The sequence below is a fragment of the Capricornis sumatraensis genome, chromosome 9, assembly GCF_032405125.1.
Source record: "Capricornis sumatraensis isolate serow.1 chromosome 9, serow.2, whole genome shotgun sequence".
Classification (NCBI taxonomy): domain Eukaryota; kingdom Metazoa; phylum Chordata; class Mammalia; order Artiodactyla; family Bovidae; genus Capricornis; species Capricornis sumatraensis.
In genome coordinates this window covers 57,044,850-57,062,037 of record NC_091077.1, presented here as the reverse complement: position 1 = coordinate 57,062,037, position 17,188 = coordinate 57,044,850, and the positions used below count along the sequence as shown (strand labels likewise).

Genomic DNA, 17,188 nt, shown 5'->3' with positions numbered 1-17,188 from the left:
TCATGCCTGGGAAATCCCATGGACCGAGGAGCCTGGTGGGCTATAATGCATGGGGTGGAAAAGAGTCGGACACGCCTGAGCAACTTCACTTCTTCACACTGTATTAGAGATAAGAGTAGCAGTAACCTTGGCATGAGGGAAGTGAGAGGGAATACGTAAGAAGGAATTAAAAAAAAAAAGACACTTCAGCCAATTTGATTATTTAGATCTTGACTCAAACAAATGGGGGGAAAAAATGGACATTATCAACAATTGGGTATCTGATATTAAGGAGTTATTGTTACTTTTATATACAAGAATATTTGGAGGCTTTAAAAATATAACCTTTTAGAGATACCTATTAAATATTTATGAGGATGGCAAGTGGCTGAAGGTACAAAAAAGACAACTTCCTCCCTTCAATGTTATCTAACAATTACTATAAACTATTATATTTACACACTATTCTACAAGCTATTATTTGTCAGTAATAACAATTAGGTTATGTATAAAAGCTAAGAAAATGGAAAAAATGCCAGACATTTGAGGTAGTATACATAGAAGCTGATATCTATTTTCCATAATTTTCAAAATTAGGATTTACTGCAAAGATACAAAATGAAATAGTGTAACAATTTGGTTTTTTTTCTTTAACTATTTTTTCAAAACTCAAGATAATGTAATTTTCCTCATTCAAACGAGCTATCTTTCAAACAGACACTTTCAATCCACTGACCTTCAATGACTCTAAAAAAGGACACGTTGCAAAAATTTTAACTTATTATACAAAGATGTAACCTATACCTTTTTAAAAAACATTTCCCTGACCAGGGATTAAACCAATGCTCTCAGCAATGAAAGCACAGAGCCCTAAGTGCTGCACGCTGCATGCTTGGCTGCTCAGTCGTGTCCAACTCTGCGACCCCATGGACTGGAGCCTGGTCTGGAGCCCACCAGGCTCCTCTATCCATGGGACTTTCCAGGCAAGAATACTAACGTGGGGTACAATTTCCTTCTCCAGGGGATTCTTCCCGACCCAGGGATCTAACCTGCATCTTCTTCCATGTCTCCTGCATTGTAGGCCGGTTTTTTACCAACTGAGCCATCGGAGAAGCCCTAACGTAAAAGCATTAGTCGCTCGGTCCTGACCGACTCTGCGACCCCATGGACTTTAACACACCAGGCTCCTCTATCCATGGAATTCTCCAGGTAAGAATACTGGAGTGGGTTGCCATTCTCTTCTCCAGGGAATCTTCCCAACCCAGGGATCAAACCTGGGTCTCCTGCATTGCAGGCAGATTCTTTACTATCTGAGCCATCAGGGAAGTCCAAGGGCATGTTGCCTTCCCATCAGGGAAATAAACCCTGGGCTCCCACATGACAGGTGGGGATACTCACCACTATACTAACAAGGACCACCAGAATTCCCTAACCTATAACTTAAACCAAAAATTATACATTATCCAGTACAGAAGAAAAGTTTCTTCGTATTTCCATTACCTGAAAAAACATACTGGGAGCCCATTCTTTTTTTTTAACTGATGTGTAATTGATTTACAATGTTGTGCTAATTACTGCTGTACAGCAAAGTGATTCAGTTACATATATATATATATATATATATACACACACACACACACACACACACACTTTATATTGTTTTCTATTATGGTTTATCATCATAGGATATTGAATACAGTTCCTTGTGCTGTACAGTAGGACTATGTTTTTTATCCATTCTGTATACAAAAGTTTACATCTGCGAACCTCAAACTCCCACTCCACTTCTTCCCCAGTCCTTTCCCCCTGTGCAACCCATCAGTCCTTTCTCTATGTCCAATTAAAAGAGAATAATTTTTACAGAGGTCAAGTACCAACTGAGGATGATACTGGTAATAAGACCTAAGAAGTCCCTGCAAGCAAAAGAAAACTTTACATTACCTCTTCTTTAATTTCTTCTTTTTCTTGGACTGGTGGTTTTGGCTCAGGCTTAACTGGTTCCAAAGGAGGAAGGTAGTTCTTAGTATAGAGACTTTCAAATAGCTTATCCACAAAACCTGAAGTTTCTAAGGAGAAAATATAATATGTAAGTGTTACACAAAGGGAAATGAGGAATAACTAGTAGATAACCAAATGTTTGACAACACACTCTATTGGCAAAGTTGAAGAAAGTGGGACATTTCATTCACAGCTGGTGGAACTAAAAATGAGTCTAACCCTTATGGGACAGAATCCCACTTCTGGGGTTTAAAACCCTTTAAAGATACTTGCACATGAACGAAATGATTTATATGCAAGATTGCCTGTTTGAGTATGTAAAAGATTGGCTACAACCCAAATTTCCATGAATAAGAGACTAAATCATATGACAATCAAACAATAACACACAGCGCCTATAAAAAGAGTAAGTAAGAATGTTCAAACTACCGCACAATTGCACTCATCTCACATGCTAGTAAAGTAATGCTCAAAATTCTCCAAGCCAGGCTTCAGCAATACGTGAACTGTGAACTCCCTGACGTTCAAGCTGGTTTTAGAAAAGGCAGAGGAACCAGAGATCAAATTGCCAACATCTGCTGGATCATCGAAAAAGGAAGAGAGTTCCAGAAAAACATCTATTTCTGCTTTATTGACTATGCCAAAGCCTTTGACTATGTGGATCACAATAAACTGGAAAATTCTGAAAGATATGGGAATACCAGACCACCTAACCTGCCTCTTAAGAAATCTGTATGCAGGTCAGGAAGCAACAGTTAGAACTGGACATGGAAAAACAGACTGGTTCCAAATAGGAAAAGGAGTACGTCAAGGCTGTCTATTGTCACCCTGCTTATTTAACTTATATACAAAGTACATCACGAGAAACGCTGGACTGGAAGAAACACAAGCTGGAATCAAGATTGCCAGGAGAAATAGCAATCACCTCAGATATGCAGATGACACCACCCTTATGGCAGAAAGTGAAGAGGAGCTAAAAAGCCTCTTGATGAAAGTGAAAGAGGAGAGTGAAAAAGTTGGCCTAAAGCTCAACATTCAGAAAACGAAGATCATGGCATCTGGTCCCATCACTTCATGGCAAATAGACGGGGAAACAGTGGAAACAGTGTCAGACTTTATTTTGGGGCTCCAAAATCACTGCAGATGGTGACTGCAGCCATGAAATTAAAAGATGCTTACTCCTTGGAAGAAAAGTTATGACCAACCTAGATAGTGTATTCAAAAGCAGAGACATTACTTTGCCGACTAAGGTCCATCTAGTCAAGGCTATGATTTTTCCTGTAGTCATGTATGGATGTGAGAGTTGGACTGTGAAGAAGGCCGAGCGCCGAAGAATTGATGCTTTTTAACTGTGGTGTTGGAGAAGACTCTTGAGAGTCCCTTGGACTGCAAGGAGATCCAACCAGTCCATTCTGAAGGAGATCAACCCTGGGATTTCTTTGGAAGGAATGATGCTAAAGCTGAAGCTCCAGTACTTTGGCCACCTCATGCGAAGAGTTGACTCATTGGAAAAAACTCTGATGCTGGGAGGGGTTGGGGGCAGGAGGAGAAGGGGACGACCGAGGATGAGATGGCTGGATGGCATCACGGACTTGATAGACGTGAGTCTGAGTGAACTCCAGGAGATGGTGCTGAACAGGGAGGCCTGGCGTGCTGCAATTCATGGGGTCGCAAAGAGTCGGACACGACTGAGCAACTGAACTGAACTGAACTGATATTATCAACACTCCAAGATAAAAAATTAAATATTGTATCCATATATGTTTGCATTAAAGAAAACTCTGAAAGGACACAAAAATGACAAGGTAATGCACTGGGGGTGGGAAGGGATCAGATGAGGTGAGAGAGACTTTCATGATATACCTTTATATTGTTAGATTAACTACATTGCCTACTCAAATATTTAAAATATTTTTAAATTAGTTGAAAAATAAATTTTGACATGAGAATGGTATGAAAACATCATTTTATGTTTTAAGTAAAACATGAAAAAGGCTGCTCTATTTTGTTAACTTTTTCAGACTCTTTAATGGTGAGAACCAGAGGAAAATTAAATGTCAAGATATTTATATTATGTTATTTAAACCAAATTTAAGTCACTTCCATGGGTCCTATCCCTCAGGAAGAGCTAAAGAGGATATTAAAAGTATAATACAGATTCTGCTTACACTGCAACTGTTACACATTTTATACAAATTACTATTTCTAAAATGTCAAATTTTTTCTTCAGAAAAGCATCTTTTCATAAACTTTTTAGGTTATTAATTTGTGCAGTAAGCATTTCCATGATTATAAAATGGTAAGCTCTTCTTACACATAACTTTAAGACAAATTAATCAGACCATTCGAAAGACTTTATGATCAGAAGACTGTTTTCACATGCCTCTGTATTTCTAAAGCACTTTTTAAAACATGTATTACTTTTGTAATTTAAAAGATACACACATTATGGTCCACCTCCCAGAATACTGGAAATAAAAGCAAAAATAAACAAATGGGATCTAATTAAAATTAAAAGCTTCTGCACAACAAAGGAAAATATAAGCAAGGTGAAAAGACAGCCTTCTGAATGGGAGAAAATAATAGCAAATGAAGCAACTGACAAACAGCTAATCTCAAAAATATACAAGCAACTTATGCAGCTCAATTCCAGAAAAATAAACGACCCAATCAAAAAATGGGCCAAAGAACTAAATAGACATTTCTCCAAAGAAGACATATGGATGGCTAACAAACACATGAAAAGATGCTCAACATCACTCATTATTAGAGAAATGCAAATCAAAACCACAATGAGGTACCACTTCACACCAGTCAGAATGGCTGCGATCCAAAAATTTGCAAGCAATAAATGCTGGAGAGGGTGTGGAGAAAAGGGAACCCTACTACACTGTTGGTGGGAATGCAAACTAGTACAGCCACTTTGGAGAACAGTGTGGAGATTCCTTAAAAAATTGCAAATAGAACTACCTTATGACCCAGCAATCCCACTGCTGGGCATACACACAGAGGAAACCAGAATTGAAAGAGACACATGTACCCCAATGTTCAGTGCAGCACTGTTTATAATAGCCAGGACATGGAAACAACCTAGATGTCCATCAGCAGATGAATGGATAAGAAAGCTGTGGTACATATACACAATGGAGTATTACTCAGCCGTTAAAAGGAATTCATTTGAATCAGTTCTGATGAGATGGATGAAACTGGAGCCGATTATCCAGAGTGAAGTAAGCCAGAAAGAAAAACACCAATACAGTATACTAACACATATATATGGAATTTAGAAAGATGGCAATGATGACCCTGTATGCAAGACAGCAAAAAAGACATAGATGAGTATAACGGACTTTTGGACTCAGAGGGAGAAGGAGAGGGTGGGATGATTTGGGAGAATGGCATTGTAACATGTATACTATCATGTAAGAATCGAATCGCCAGTCTATGTCCGACGCAGGATACAGCATGCTTGGGGCTGGTGCATGGTGATGACCCAGAGAGATGTTATGGGGAGGGAGGTGGGAGGGGGGTTCATGTTTGGGAATGCATGTATACCCATGGTGGATTCATGTCAATGTATGGCAAAACCAATACAGTATTTTAAAGTAAAATAAAGTAAAAATAAAAAAATTTAAAAAAAAAAGATACACACATTATGACTATCTTTAGTTAAAACTAAAGATAACTATAAAATATAACTATAAAATATCCACATTCCTGTTTGTCCATTCAGCAATATTTATTGAGTACCTTCTATATGTCAAGTCTGTAGGTTTTGACTCTCCAATTTTAACAAAGGAAAAGACATACGGGAGATGGAGAGACACACACAGATAAACAGGCAGATTAACATATAACATGACAGGGAGTAACAAATGCCATGAAAAAATAATAAAGCAAAAATGGGAAGAGGAGAGAGTGACCTATACTGTATGTAGGATGTTCAGGGGAAACCACCCTGAGAAGATGACATTTGAGAAGAGGCCAGAAACCATGAGAAATCGTGTTTCAAGCAAGGGTAAAACAGTGTTCAAAAGCCCTCAGCTGTGAACATGTTTGCCATGCTGAACAAAACAGCAAGGTGGTCCATGTGGCTAGAATGGAACAAATGACAGGGAGTGGTAGGAGATGAGGTCAGAGAAGCAGCAGGGAGGCCCCCAGGAAGCTCCGCAGACTAGGAACAAGATTTTGCTAAGATGAGAAGTTAAAAACACACAGAAGAGGAGCATGCCCATTTCTCCTTGCATATCAAGAAGCCCCAGTCAAGAAGGAGAAAAAGTTACCTTCATTGTCTTAATAAACAGTAAGAATAAGCACCTTCATTATCTTTAAAATTGTTACTCTTTAACCATTAACTTAGGCTCTACCACAAGCTCCAAGGATTCATTCACTTAAAAAGTACTTGAATTACCACTGCCTCAATATTGGAGAGGAGCAGAATAGGAAAGGGAAAAAAATTTTGCCGAATACACGATAAATAATTAAACACGAATAGGTATATTCAAGTATTTAAACAACTCTGACCAATTTCTTTCCTTTCAAGATTTTATCAGGAAGTTTTAAATTTAAAATCTCTATTTAAATACTTGGTTGAAGGCCTATAATAATTACCTTTTTGTAAAAATACGTCAAGTTGATCGGCACAAAAGGCTTTCAATTCTTTCTCAGGTTTGTCCTTCTTGACCAGTGCTACAACATAGTTGGCTAAGGCTGAAGGGTCAGCATCACATCTAGTTAGACAAAGAGAAAACAAGTATTTTTAAACATTTTTTTCAAATACTGATGTCATTAACAAAACCACCCCTATTTTGGAAGGCTTCAAGTAAAAAACTTTATTTAAAAAAATGACTGCAAACACAGGCAACTATCGTTAACAAAGAGCATATTTATATATATATTACAGTTAAGTTTTTCTTTTCCTGCTTATTTTCATAAAATAATGTGCCTCCTATTTTCAATGTTCCAATTATACTCAGAACTTTGGACTGAATCTACATTTATTTACTCTCAATGGTAATAGGGAAAGGGTGGCAATGGACTCTTAAGGTGCAGCTTGACTCCCAGGCTGTAGAAGGGCTATAGATCTGCTCAGGAACTCTGTTCTGAGTGATCAATGAAGAAGCAGGGTAACTGATGGGACAGCTTTTCCATTCTCTGTAACGCCAAGCACCAACATCTAAAAATGGCAATTTCTACCTCTAATCTCTTCAGTGAGTATCTTAAGGATCATTTTAAGACAAAAAGTAAGAACACAAAAAGCATGTCACCTTAAATTTTATTGGCAAAAACTTCAGCAGCTATTAGGAAGAAAGAAAAGATTGGGGAGTTAGAACAGGAAGGATAAGGGAAGTGGTGAAAGGGCAGCAGAGATAACCTTTATCTACGTCACTTTTTTTCTAGTCAGTAGTAACCTGACTTTGACATTCCAAATTATCTCTTATGCCAGGGCAGCACAAGATCCTTGAGTTGCCAACTCCTAATGTACAGCAATCCACCAGACTTAATATTTTATATGTATTACAAGTAATAGAAAGTTTTCTTCTTATAAAAAATATACATACACATGCTTATATATTTATATTCTATTTTCCCCATAAATGTACATTTAAGTGTCATATATCTTTTGTGGCTTCACAGCACTGTCGTGAAGATAAAATGAAAAAACTCAGAATGACAGGAAGTAAAATCATTATGCAAGCAAAATGATTATATCCCTATAAAACACTAATCTTATTCTATGATCCTTGGGCCTCTACTATAAATCAGAAAGTTAAAAAAGTTCCAGCTCAAGGTATCAATCACATTTCCAATAACATTATAAGATTAGTAAGTAAAAAACACCCTTACTTCCTTCCTAGTGTATACTTTTAAAACATTTATGCACCAAATTCTGAGAGCAAATTTCAATTCTATCTATTTTACAAAACTCAAAACTAACTTAAAAAAAATGATGGGCAAATGTCAGACTGCACTAGGAGTCTAAGTACACGGATGATGAGTTATGTATTAATTAAAAGAAAGCTGGGGTCCTTAAATAAAACGATTGTATTTTGGAGAATTATGAACAGATTACCTTAATAAATCCAACTGCTAAATTCTAAAATGGACATATAGCATCTCCACTTACATTCAAAACACAGAGAGAAAGGATTTATTTATTTAAATAACTAAGAATGGCAGAAAAGAAGCAATGTTATTTTCCCTGATCTTATGGGAACCTTCAAGGAGTCTCAGGACCTAACAGGCATAACACTGAGTAAGAGTATGAGGTTTCCAGTGAGAAACAGGCAAAACTCAGATTACTGGAAAATGAGGGGAGTTAAACAAATCCAGGTTATCTTCTACATATACTTAGTATTCAGACTCTAAAAAACAAATGCAGAATTAGGTTGTTTCTGATGAAATACATTTTGATGTAACAGTGATAAAACTCAAGATGAATAGTTAGAAGAAGGTAAGAGTAGACACCAAGAAAAGAGTGATTATAGATTCTAAATATTTGTTTAATGTGAATGAACAAGTGATTGTTAATAAATGATAGTTTGAATTCTGCACCAAATACAAAAAGCACATTTATAACCAAAGGAATGGGACCATTTAAATTTAACAGCTCCTACTATGTATCCATAAAGTGCACCAAGAATGAAGGAAATCACCAGTCTGAAATAATGAGTCACATCAATTGAATGATGAAACAAATACATTGGGAAGTTTTCGCTGTGATTTTTTTTGTACCTTTATGATTGCTCTTATTTATTCTTTCATCACCACTTACCATATACTCTTTTAAAACTGACAATTAAAATATTATAGTAGCTATGGTACCAATAGTAGCTATAATAGCTACTATAATAGTAGCTACTATTATAGCTACTATTAAAATAGCTACTATTATAGCAGCTATATTATTATAGCTACTATTATAGTAGCTATACTATAATAGTAGTAGCTATGGTAGTAGCCATACTATAATAGTAGCTATGGTACCAACTTTCCTGGACAAGGAAAAGGCTACCCACTCCAGTATTCTGGCCTGGAAAATTCCATGGACTGTACAGTCCATGGGGTTGCAGAGTCAGACATGACTTAGAGACTTTCACTGACACGGACATGATACCAATACTAATAGTAGAGCAAAAAGACTTTCAGAAGTATGTCACAAAAATATGAGCATGACTAAGACCCTTGATGGAGAAGGCAATGGCACCTCACTCCAGTACTCTTGCCTGGAAAATCCCATGGATGGAGGAGCCTGGCAGACTGCGGTCCATGGGGTTGCTAAAAGCAGGACACGGACTTCACTCTTACTTCTCACTTTCATGCATTGGAGAAGGCAATGGCAACCCACTCCAGTGTTCTTGCCTGGAGAATCCCAGGGACGGGGGAGCCTGGTGGGCTGCTGTCTATAGGGTCGCACAGAGTCGGACACGACTGAAGCGACTTAGCAGCAGCAGTAGCAAGACCTTGATAGGTTACAAGATGAATGCAGGGCCACTTCCTACTTCTCTTACACAAAAACAGTACCCAAAGAGTATTTAAAATCTTTTCGCTCTTGGGACTTCCCCGGTGGTCCAGTGGCTAAGACGCCACTCTCCTAATGCAAGGCATCTGGGTTTCAATCCCTGCTCAGGGAACTAGATCCCACATGCCGCAGCTAAGAGTTCACATGCTGCAATGAAAGATCAAAGACCCCATATGCTGCAGTTAAGACCCAGTGCAACCAAAATAATTAATTTTTTTTTAAAAATCCCTTTTAGCTCTTCATTTATAACCAAAGCTTATGGAAATTCATTTCTGCTTAATCATAGGGACAAAGTATATCTTGGAAAGAGATTTTAAAATTATGGGGCCATGGCTATGTTAAACACATGTTTCTAGACAAAATGGGGCTTCCATTATAACAAAGAGATTAGGGAAGGTAATAATATACACCAAAAAGTACTATTCTATAGTCTTTAAAAGGTCTTAATAGCATGTGTGTGCATGTGCTAAGTTGCTTCAGTTGTGTTTCTTTGCAGTCTTATGAACTGAAGCCCACCAGGCTCCTTTGTCCATGGGATTCTCCATGCAAGAATACTGGAGTGAGTTGACATGCTTTCCTCCAGGGGATCTTCCCAACCCAGGTATCAAACCCACATCTCTTATGTCTCTTGCACTGACAGGTGGGTTCTTTACCATTAGCCCCACCTGGGAAACCCCTTAACAGCACGATCAATTATTATTCATTTTACAGATGCCTAAATTTGTAAACATGTAAAGACAAATCAAGTGATCCATTCAAAACCAGGGAGACAGCTTACCTGTGGAACTAAAACTCAGTTTCAATTCCATGCAAGTGAAATCTATCACAGCATATACATTTTTTCTAATGTGTATCTGCACAACAAATTAATGTGTTCTAAGCCTCAATCGGTAATCACTTTTCAGTTAAAGAAACATAAGAAGTTTCCTAAAGTTTAGTGGAAGTTACAAATGAGGATTCTTTTTAAAACTCACATCTTGCATAATGTTCTACAAACATGTTTCCATTATCTATTTTTATTTAAAAGAATAAAAATTACTTAGAATGAATTTTTATCACGAGAAGTTAATAGAAATATTGCCCAGAAATGTCTTATCTATAAAAATCTCAAATCTGTCTTTTTTCTTCTTAATGAAATCACCATTGCAGGTATTAACACATCCGCTGAGCTATCAACTCAGCCGTGCAGATACTTTTAGCAATCTGATTTTCTCAATATGCTTAGCTGGTGGCTACTGCACTACTACTACTGTGTAGGAAACAAAAATATTGGGTCTTCCACGTCTTTTCAAATGAAAGCTTTCATATTCCCCATTATTAGTTAGGGGCTTTAATGAATGAAGACGAAGTGAAAGAAAATATCCCTAGATTTATCTGGAGGGGAAAAACAGATGTTACTCAATTGCAGACACCATTGTGATACCCTAGCACAGACACACTCAGAAAACGAGACTACTTAAAAAAAAAAAATCATACTTTTCTAATTGTGACCAACCTAAATACACATACGAGGACATTGATTAGACATTTACTAAATGTTAAGGAAATGACAACCTTCTTGCTGGGTAATGGAATTACTTTGAGCAAGACAGACCTTGCCCCTCTGTCACAAGGAAATGAAAAAAAAAATTATAGTACAAAATATCAAATGGCTAAACAAAGAGATTAATAATGAAGTAACAACACTGTGAGAGGACGAGACAAGACATTGGTAGGAAACGAGGCTATGAAGGCAATATATGGCTCCTAAACTACAGCAAATGGGCCAGAGAAAGTGAAGTCAGAAATATTTAGGAGTCAGACCAAAGGACATAAGAACAAATACGTTCCTAACTTAGTATACTAAAACTTGCCAACAAGTCTTTGGGCCAGAGTAAGTCTTCTATGAAATAGTGACTGGTCTCTTTAAATACGTCCTACAGAACTTTAGAGGGACATCAATTCTTTGAAGCTACTACATACATTTTAGAAAATTATCAATAATTTTCAGTCTTAAGAACATACCCACAAAATACTCATTTTATCCTTGCAGTTCATTTATTAAGAGGTGAGATCTAACAAGCTGGTACATGGTGATTGTTCTTCCCATTTGAGCAACTGCAGAGATTTCTAGTCAAAATTAATTTGGCAAGGATTGCAAATGTACAAACAGCATGTAAACTTTAGAGTTCAACCCAAATATACACTCCGACCACTGCATCAATAGAATTATCCCAATGAACATTACTGTGTCTTTCCCATCATACTCAGAAATGACACAAAGTCAGTGTTTTACAGCATTTTTTTTTTTTTTTTTACAAAGACCTTGATATGGCCTAAACTCACAGAAACTGCACATCAGGTTGATGGGTTTCTCTACCAATTCTTGTCTAGGGCCTGCAATGAGAATCTGTCATGCACTAGACTGATTATTCTGTAAGTGGGAGAAGGACTTAACTCTAGTATTAGTAAGTATTTTTGCAAAAAGAGTTTAATATATTTTCACATTTCAAAAACCATAAAATTCATTTATATTTAATGATTCTGGTACATAAAATACTTTTTATAGTCTGCATCATTGCGAGATAGGTAAAAGGTTAATATAATTAATTGTTTAACACAGAAAGGTGAGAAAACTCTCCGAAGTCAGTGACTCAAATATAGATCTAGAAACTAAATGCCCTGCATCGCACAATGATACTCTACCAAAACAGATGACAGATAAACGGATGAATGCAACTGTCCAGAAAGTATTACAAACCCTATCACTCTCTTCAAAACATGTATCAAGGCAATTTTTGGGGGGTTATTCATAGCTTTTTTTTTTTCTTTCAGTTTGACATATGATTGACATACAGAACTATGTATGTCCAAATTGTACAGCATTAATGATTTTACTTACATATATGAAATGTTACCATGGTAAATTTAGAGAACATTTATTTCACACAGATACAAAATAAAAACAAAAAAACACGTTTTTTCCTTGTCGTGAGAAGTCAGGATTTTATCTCAACTTTCATATGTAACACACAACAGTGTTAATTATATTAATCATGCGTCACATTCTTAGTACTATATATCTTGTACCTGGAAGTTTGGACCTACTTACTATCTTCGTCCAACTCTCCTCGCAACAACCCCACCTCTGGTAATCACAAATCTGATCTCTTTTTCTATGAGTTTGTTTGTTTTTGAAGTAAAATTGACTGAAAGCACTTATGTTAGCTGCTGGTGTACAACGCTGTGATTTGGTATTTCTATACATTACAAAATTATTATCACAAGACAAATTTTTACAATAAACCTAATAAGCAGTAGTGAATTAGATGTACTTATACATATTCAATATATATAAAATAAAAATAACTTAAAACATTCTTCATTAAAGACAACACTTTTGGTAGAAATGCATGTTTGTTATTTTAAATTGCTTGCTTGAATGTTTTCTAAACCTGTAGAAATTTCTCCACTGGCTGATTTATCCTCTAGATTTACTTAGAACCTGATCTTTAAGGAGTCCAGATAGTTCAAGTGAGCAGTTATTTGTAATAAAAAGAAATCATGGCATGTCCTACTCATGTATAATCCCTACAGTAGTCTCTATAACTAGGATATCTAGAAGATTTTGAAACTGAAGAAAGATGAGGACCCCAAACAAGATCTGTGTTCAGTCTGTTCATGCAGCAGTAGGAAGAGAGATAAACTCCTGTACTAAGATGGTTTCTCTCCCTTTTACTGCACTGCCAATGAAAATGGTACTGGGTGGCCCGCAGCTAGTTCAGAAGTGCTTTCTTCTAGACTCCCTCCTCCCCCTCCCCATCCCTCCTCTAATAAGGTAACAGATATGCCCCACATCTACAAAAGGAGTGGGAACAGATAAGCTCTAACAGAATGAGATTTCTAATTTGTCTATGGGGCACAAACACATACAGACCAGACTGGTTTCATAATATTCTGCTACATGACTTCATTTCACTAATGACAAGGTGGACCATACTTAAAAATTCCTACAAATCAAAACCTTTTATAATTCAGTTACTTTTTTTTTTTTTTGGCCATCCATGTGGCTTGCAGGATCTTAGCTCCCAGAATGGGGATTGACCCAGGTTCACGACAGTGAAAGCACAGAGTCCTAACCACTGGACCACCAGGGAATTCCCTAAATTTAGAAAATTTTAAATTAAGCTAAATAAGAAAGTGCAACAGGAAATCATGTACATAGCTACAGTCTGATTAAAACATATCCACTGCAACTACATTATATGAAAGCCTGACAACTGCTCTGAAATGCTATGTTGTAGCAACATGCCAATCTCCCATGAAAATTTTCTTGAATCTGGAATATGCAAAAAGTAAACTTACAAATACAACTCACTTCAGCATATCATTTCCTACATTTTAGGATGTCTAAACAAAAAATACTCTCCCATGTCAACATACTAAGAATGAGAATATGTGACATTTCCACTTGCCTTTACTATTATTAACACTTTCACCCAAAACCATTACCTACATGAGTTAAAAATAAGTATTTATTTTGTAGTTTATTTTGTAATTTTGTAGTTCTAGGAAAATTATCTACATTATTAAGTCTAAGCAGTGATTTTAGATCTTTCTTAACACTAAAAAAGTAACAAAAATAATCTTTAAAAGAGGCATGATGTGACCTTTATGTTGAAGATATATCTCAAAACAAATGGGGAAACTAATCATTTTGAAAGATAACTTTTATCCATGAAAATTACAAAATATATATGAATAAAATCAGTATAAATCATCCAAAAAATCTGGTGAAAACACCCTAGGGACACTTAAGTTCCCACCCAAACTAAACTCTGACAATAAGAAAAAAATAAAAAATATTACCCAGACCAAAACATTTTAGGGAGCTTTAAAAAAATAATTAACTATAATATTAAAACTTGTCACCTTCTACTGAAGATATAAAATACATATTTAATACTTTCGAAAGTATTACCAACATTTAATACTTTCAAAAGTATCTACCATCTAAGTAAAAACACAAAGGTTCTCCTGTTCTATATTTTAATAGACCTTTTTCTATTCTTAGTCTCTTCCATATATGGTCAATTTCACTAACTCTACTTCATGATTTCCAACCTTCATCACAATCCATTTCCACCTTTGTGCTCCAATCTTGATACTGTATGTAGGAAAAGTATGATGCACACTCAAGAGGCCCATATTCTTCAATAAAACTTTTAAGTGTGCCCAGAAGTCATTTGCATTTTACTTAGACCATCACTAATGTAAAACTCAGAAGCCCTCAGTGTACATTCATTCATACCTGTGCTCTAGTCATACACATGTCCTCAGAAAGCAAATACCACTTCAGACATCAAAATTCCCTTAATGCTGTCTCACTTTCCCATCCTACCATCTTCACAAGGCTGACACACTGGACTACAAATGAGTCTTCCTAGGTGTTAGAATCCCACCCCAAGAAACAGAAATAGCAAAACATCAAAAGTTAGTTAACAGGGTTTCTCAGGAGCACAAGGAAATAGACAAACAGGGAAGTAGCAGTCTCCTAACAACCAACTTCACTACACCTCCCGAATTACCCTTTATTTCCACCTCTGCAAAAACTCAATTTTTCCACTAAAATTATTTGATCTAATGAATCAAAGTCTGCTCATGTCTTCTTCTACTTTTCTTTCAGCCAGAAAGCCCTCACCTCCAGTAGGAGGAAAAGTAATAAGTAGAAATGACAAAGGGGCAACAAATGATTCCTTCCCTTCCCATGCCTTCTTTCCCAAGAGAGTTAGTTATCACCTCCTCCCACCCTCCCTCCAGCTGTTCCTCTTCGCTCACAGAGATACCTTTCAGAGACTACCTATACCCCAGTGTCCCAAATTAACACTTCACCATCTCATCCCTTTAAAACGGTTACAAAACCAACAAAAAGTTCATATCTTCGCTATTCCTTTATTTCAAGGGTCCCAACAATATTTCCACCATACTACTCCAGATATCAGAAACAAGCCCCTCACCAATAATCCTACACCCCAATCCTCTCAGTAGTTACAAAACTCTTTCCACTACTCGTTTCATTATTCCAACACCTGCATCTAAAAATCCCTTGGTGCTGCCGGTATACCCCTTTCAGCCTGTTCTCCAATATTAGATACTCGAGTACTCCTTTCAACCCCCAATCAAACTTACAAAAACCTCACTTTTCCCAACCCCTAATGGTATTTAAAAATCATCAGCTTTCGTGGCACTATCAACTCCTCAATAATAGCATCCCTTAATAGGCTTATCAAATTCCTAATAATTCCCAAAACACTTCAGTGTCCACAAATCCCTATTCACTACCCTATTTTAATTCAATATACTTGAACCCTTAGAACTCATCAGTGATCGCTATAAAGCCTTTAATGTCCCTATTCTCCTTTTCTTCCTTCCTGCTTCCTAAAGGTCCCCAATACTCCGCTTCTAGATCGTTTAGTCCCGGAATATTGTTTGTAAAACCCTTGATAGCCTGCTACTCCCTTCTATTCAAATCCTAAAATCCCTCAAGAGCCCCGATTACTCTCTCAGTTCTCAAAAAGCAGTATTTTAAATTCCCTCACTTCCAGCTACCCTTTTGAGCACCCCAAAATGTGTATTTCAAAAGCCCTCGCTGTCCTCCCCGCGCCCCCCCCCCCCCGCCCCGTTCCCAGAGCCACACCGCCTCTACGTCCCTAGCTCTCCTCCCCCCACCCCCCTACAATGGTGATAGTACTACGGAGAAGACGTCGCCGGGACCTCCCGACCGCTGCCCCTCCGCTCCGCCCTCCCCCACGCCGCTTCCCCTCCCCCCACGCCCCCGCGGGCCCCCAACGCCCACGTTCGCCAGCCCCGGCCCAGCCTGCCTCACTCACATCGGCTCCAGTAACTTGGCCAGCCAGGACTTGAGGGCATCCACATCCTCTATGAGCATGGTGCAGGGAAGGCGGGCTCGGCCGCCGCTCTTGTTAGGGCCTGCCGCGAGTCGCCCCCCGCCGCCTCCTCACGCCTTCTTCACAGCTCCGGGTGCCTCAGCCCACCGGGCATCTTAGAGGACTTCAACCTACTCCCCCGGCCGGGGCCTAACAGGAACTAACCCAAGAGCCCTCGCTCAACCTAGCCCGACGGCACAGGAGGCGGGGAGATAGCGTCGAGTGGCGAGCGCTGGAACCAATAGGAAGGAGAGGGCCGTGCGCGCAAAGCCAATGAAAGGGCTCGTTCACCCCGCCCGCCGGTCGTACCCAGTAAAGGAGGAGGGATTTAGCAAGGTAGGTAGAGAGCTTACGTGAACTCCTGGTGCAAGATGGTATCTTGGAGAAGGTGCTGTGGCTCTTAAAGGGGCCGCGGCACTTTTTTTTTTTTTAAGCACGCCGCCGCCCGCCGCGGAATACCGGTGTCTGTGCTGAGAGTGCCTGGGGGAACCCGGTGAGCCCCTCAGCCTGGTTCCTTCCTCCCGTTTTTATCCTGGAAACACACACTGGTGTCCCGAAATGACTCAGCTGTAGTAAATCTGCAACATAACGTGCAATACGTTCACGTTCGACACTGTGCACAGAACGCAAAATTTTACTTTTTTTTCCTCACACGCTCATTTTGCTCGGCACGCATGCTGGTATCTTTTGCTGCCGTGCTTAAATTATGCACAATGCTATGGCAACCCTTCCTTGGACTCCAATAATCGTCATTTTAAAAACG

At 38.2% G+C, this 17,188-nt stretch overlaps 1 protein-coding gene across 1 annotated transcript in view; it reads right to left on the bottom strand.

The window, feature by feature from the left end:
• RBM27 (RNA binding motif protein 27) overlaps positions 1 to 16,478 on the bottom strand; it is a 57,857-nt gene extending 41,379 nt beyond the window's left edge. The window contains exons 1-3 of the mRNA XM_068979771.1: positions 16,369 to 16,478; positions 6,589 to 6,707; positions 1,921 to 2,045 (exon numbers count right to left, since the gene is read on the bottom strand). Coding sequence (XP_068835872.1) covers positions 1,921 to 2,045; positions 6,589 to 6,707; positions 16,369 to 16,427 — 303 coding nt within the window. The 5' untranslated portion in view covers positions 16,428 to 16,478. The remainder of the gene's footprint in view (positions 1 to 1,920; positions 2,046 to 6,588; positions 6,708 to 16,368) is intronic.
• Between the last annotated feature and the right edge of the window lie 710 nt (positions 16,479 to 17,188).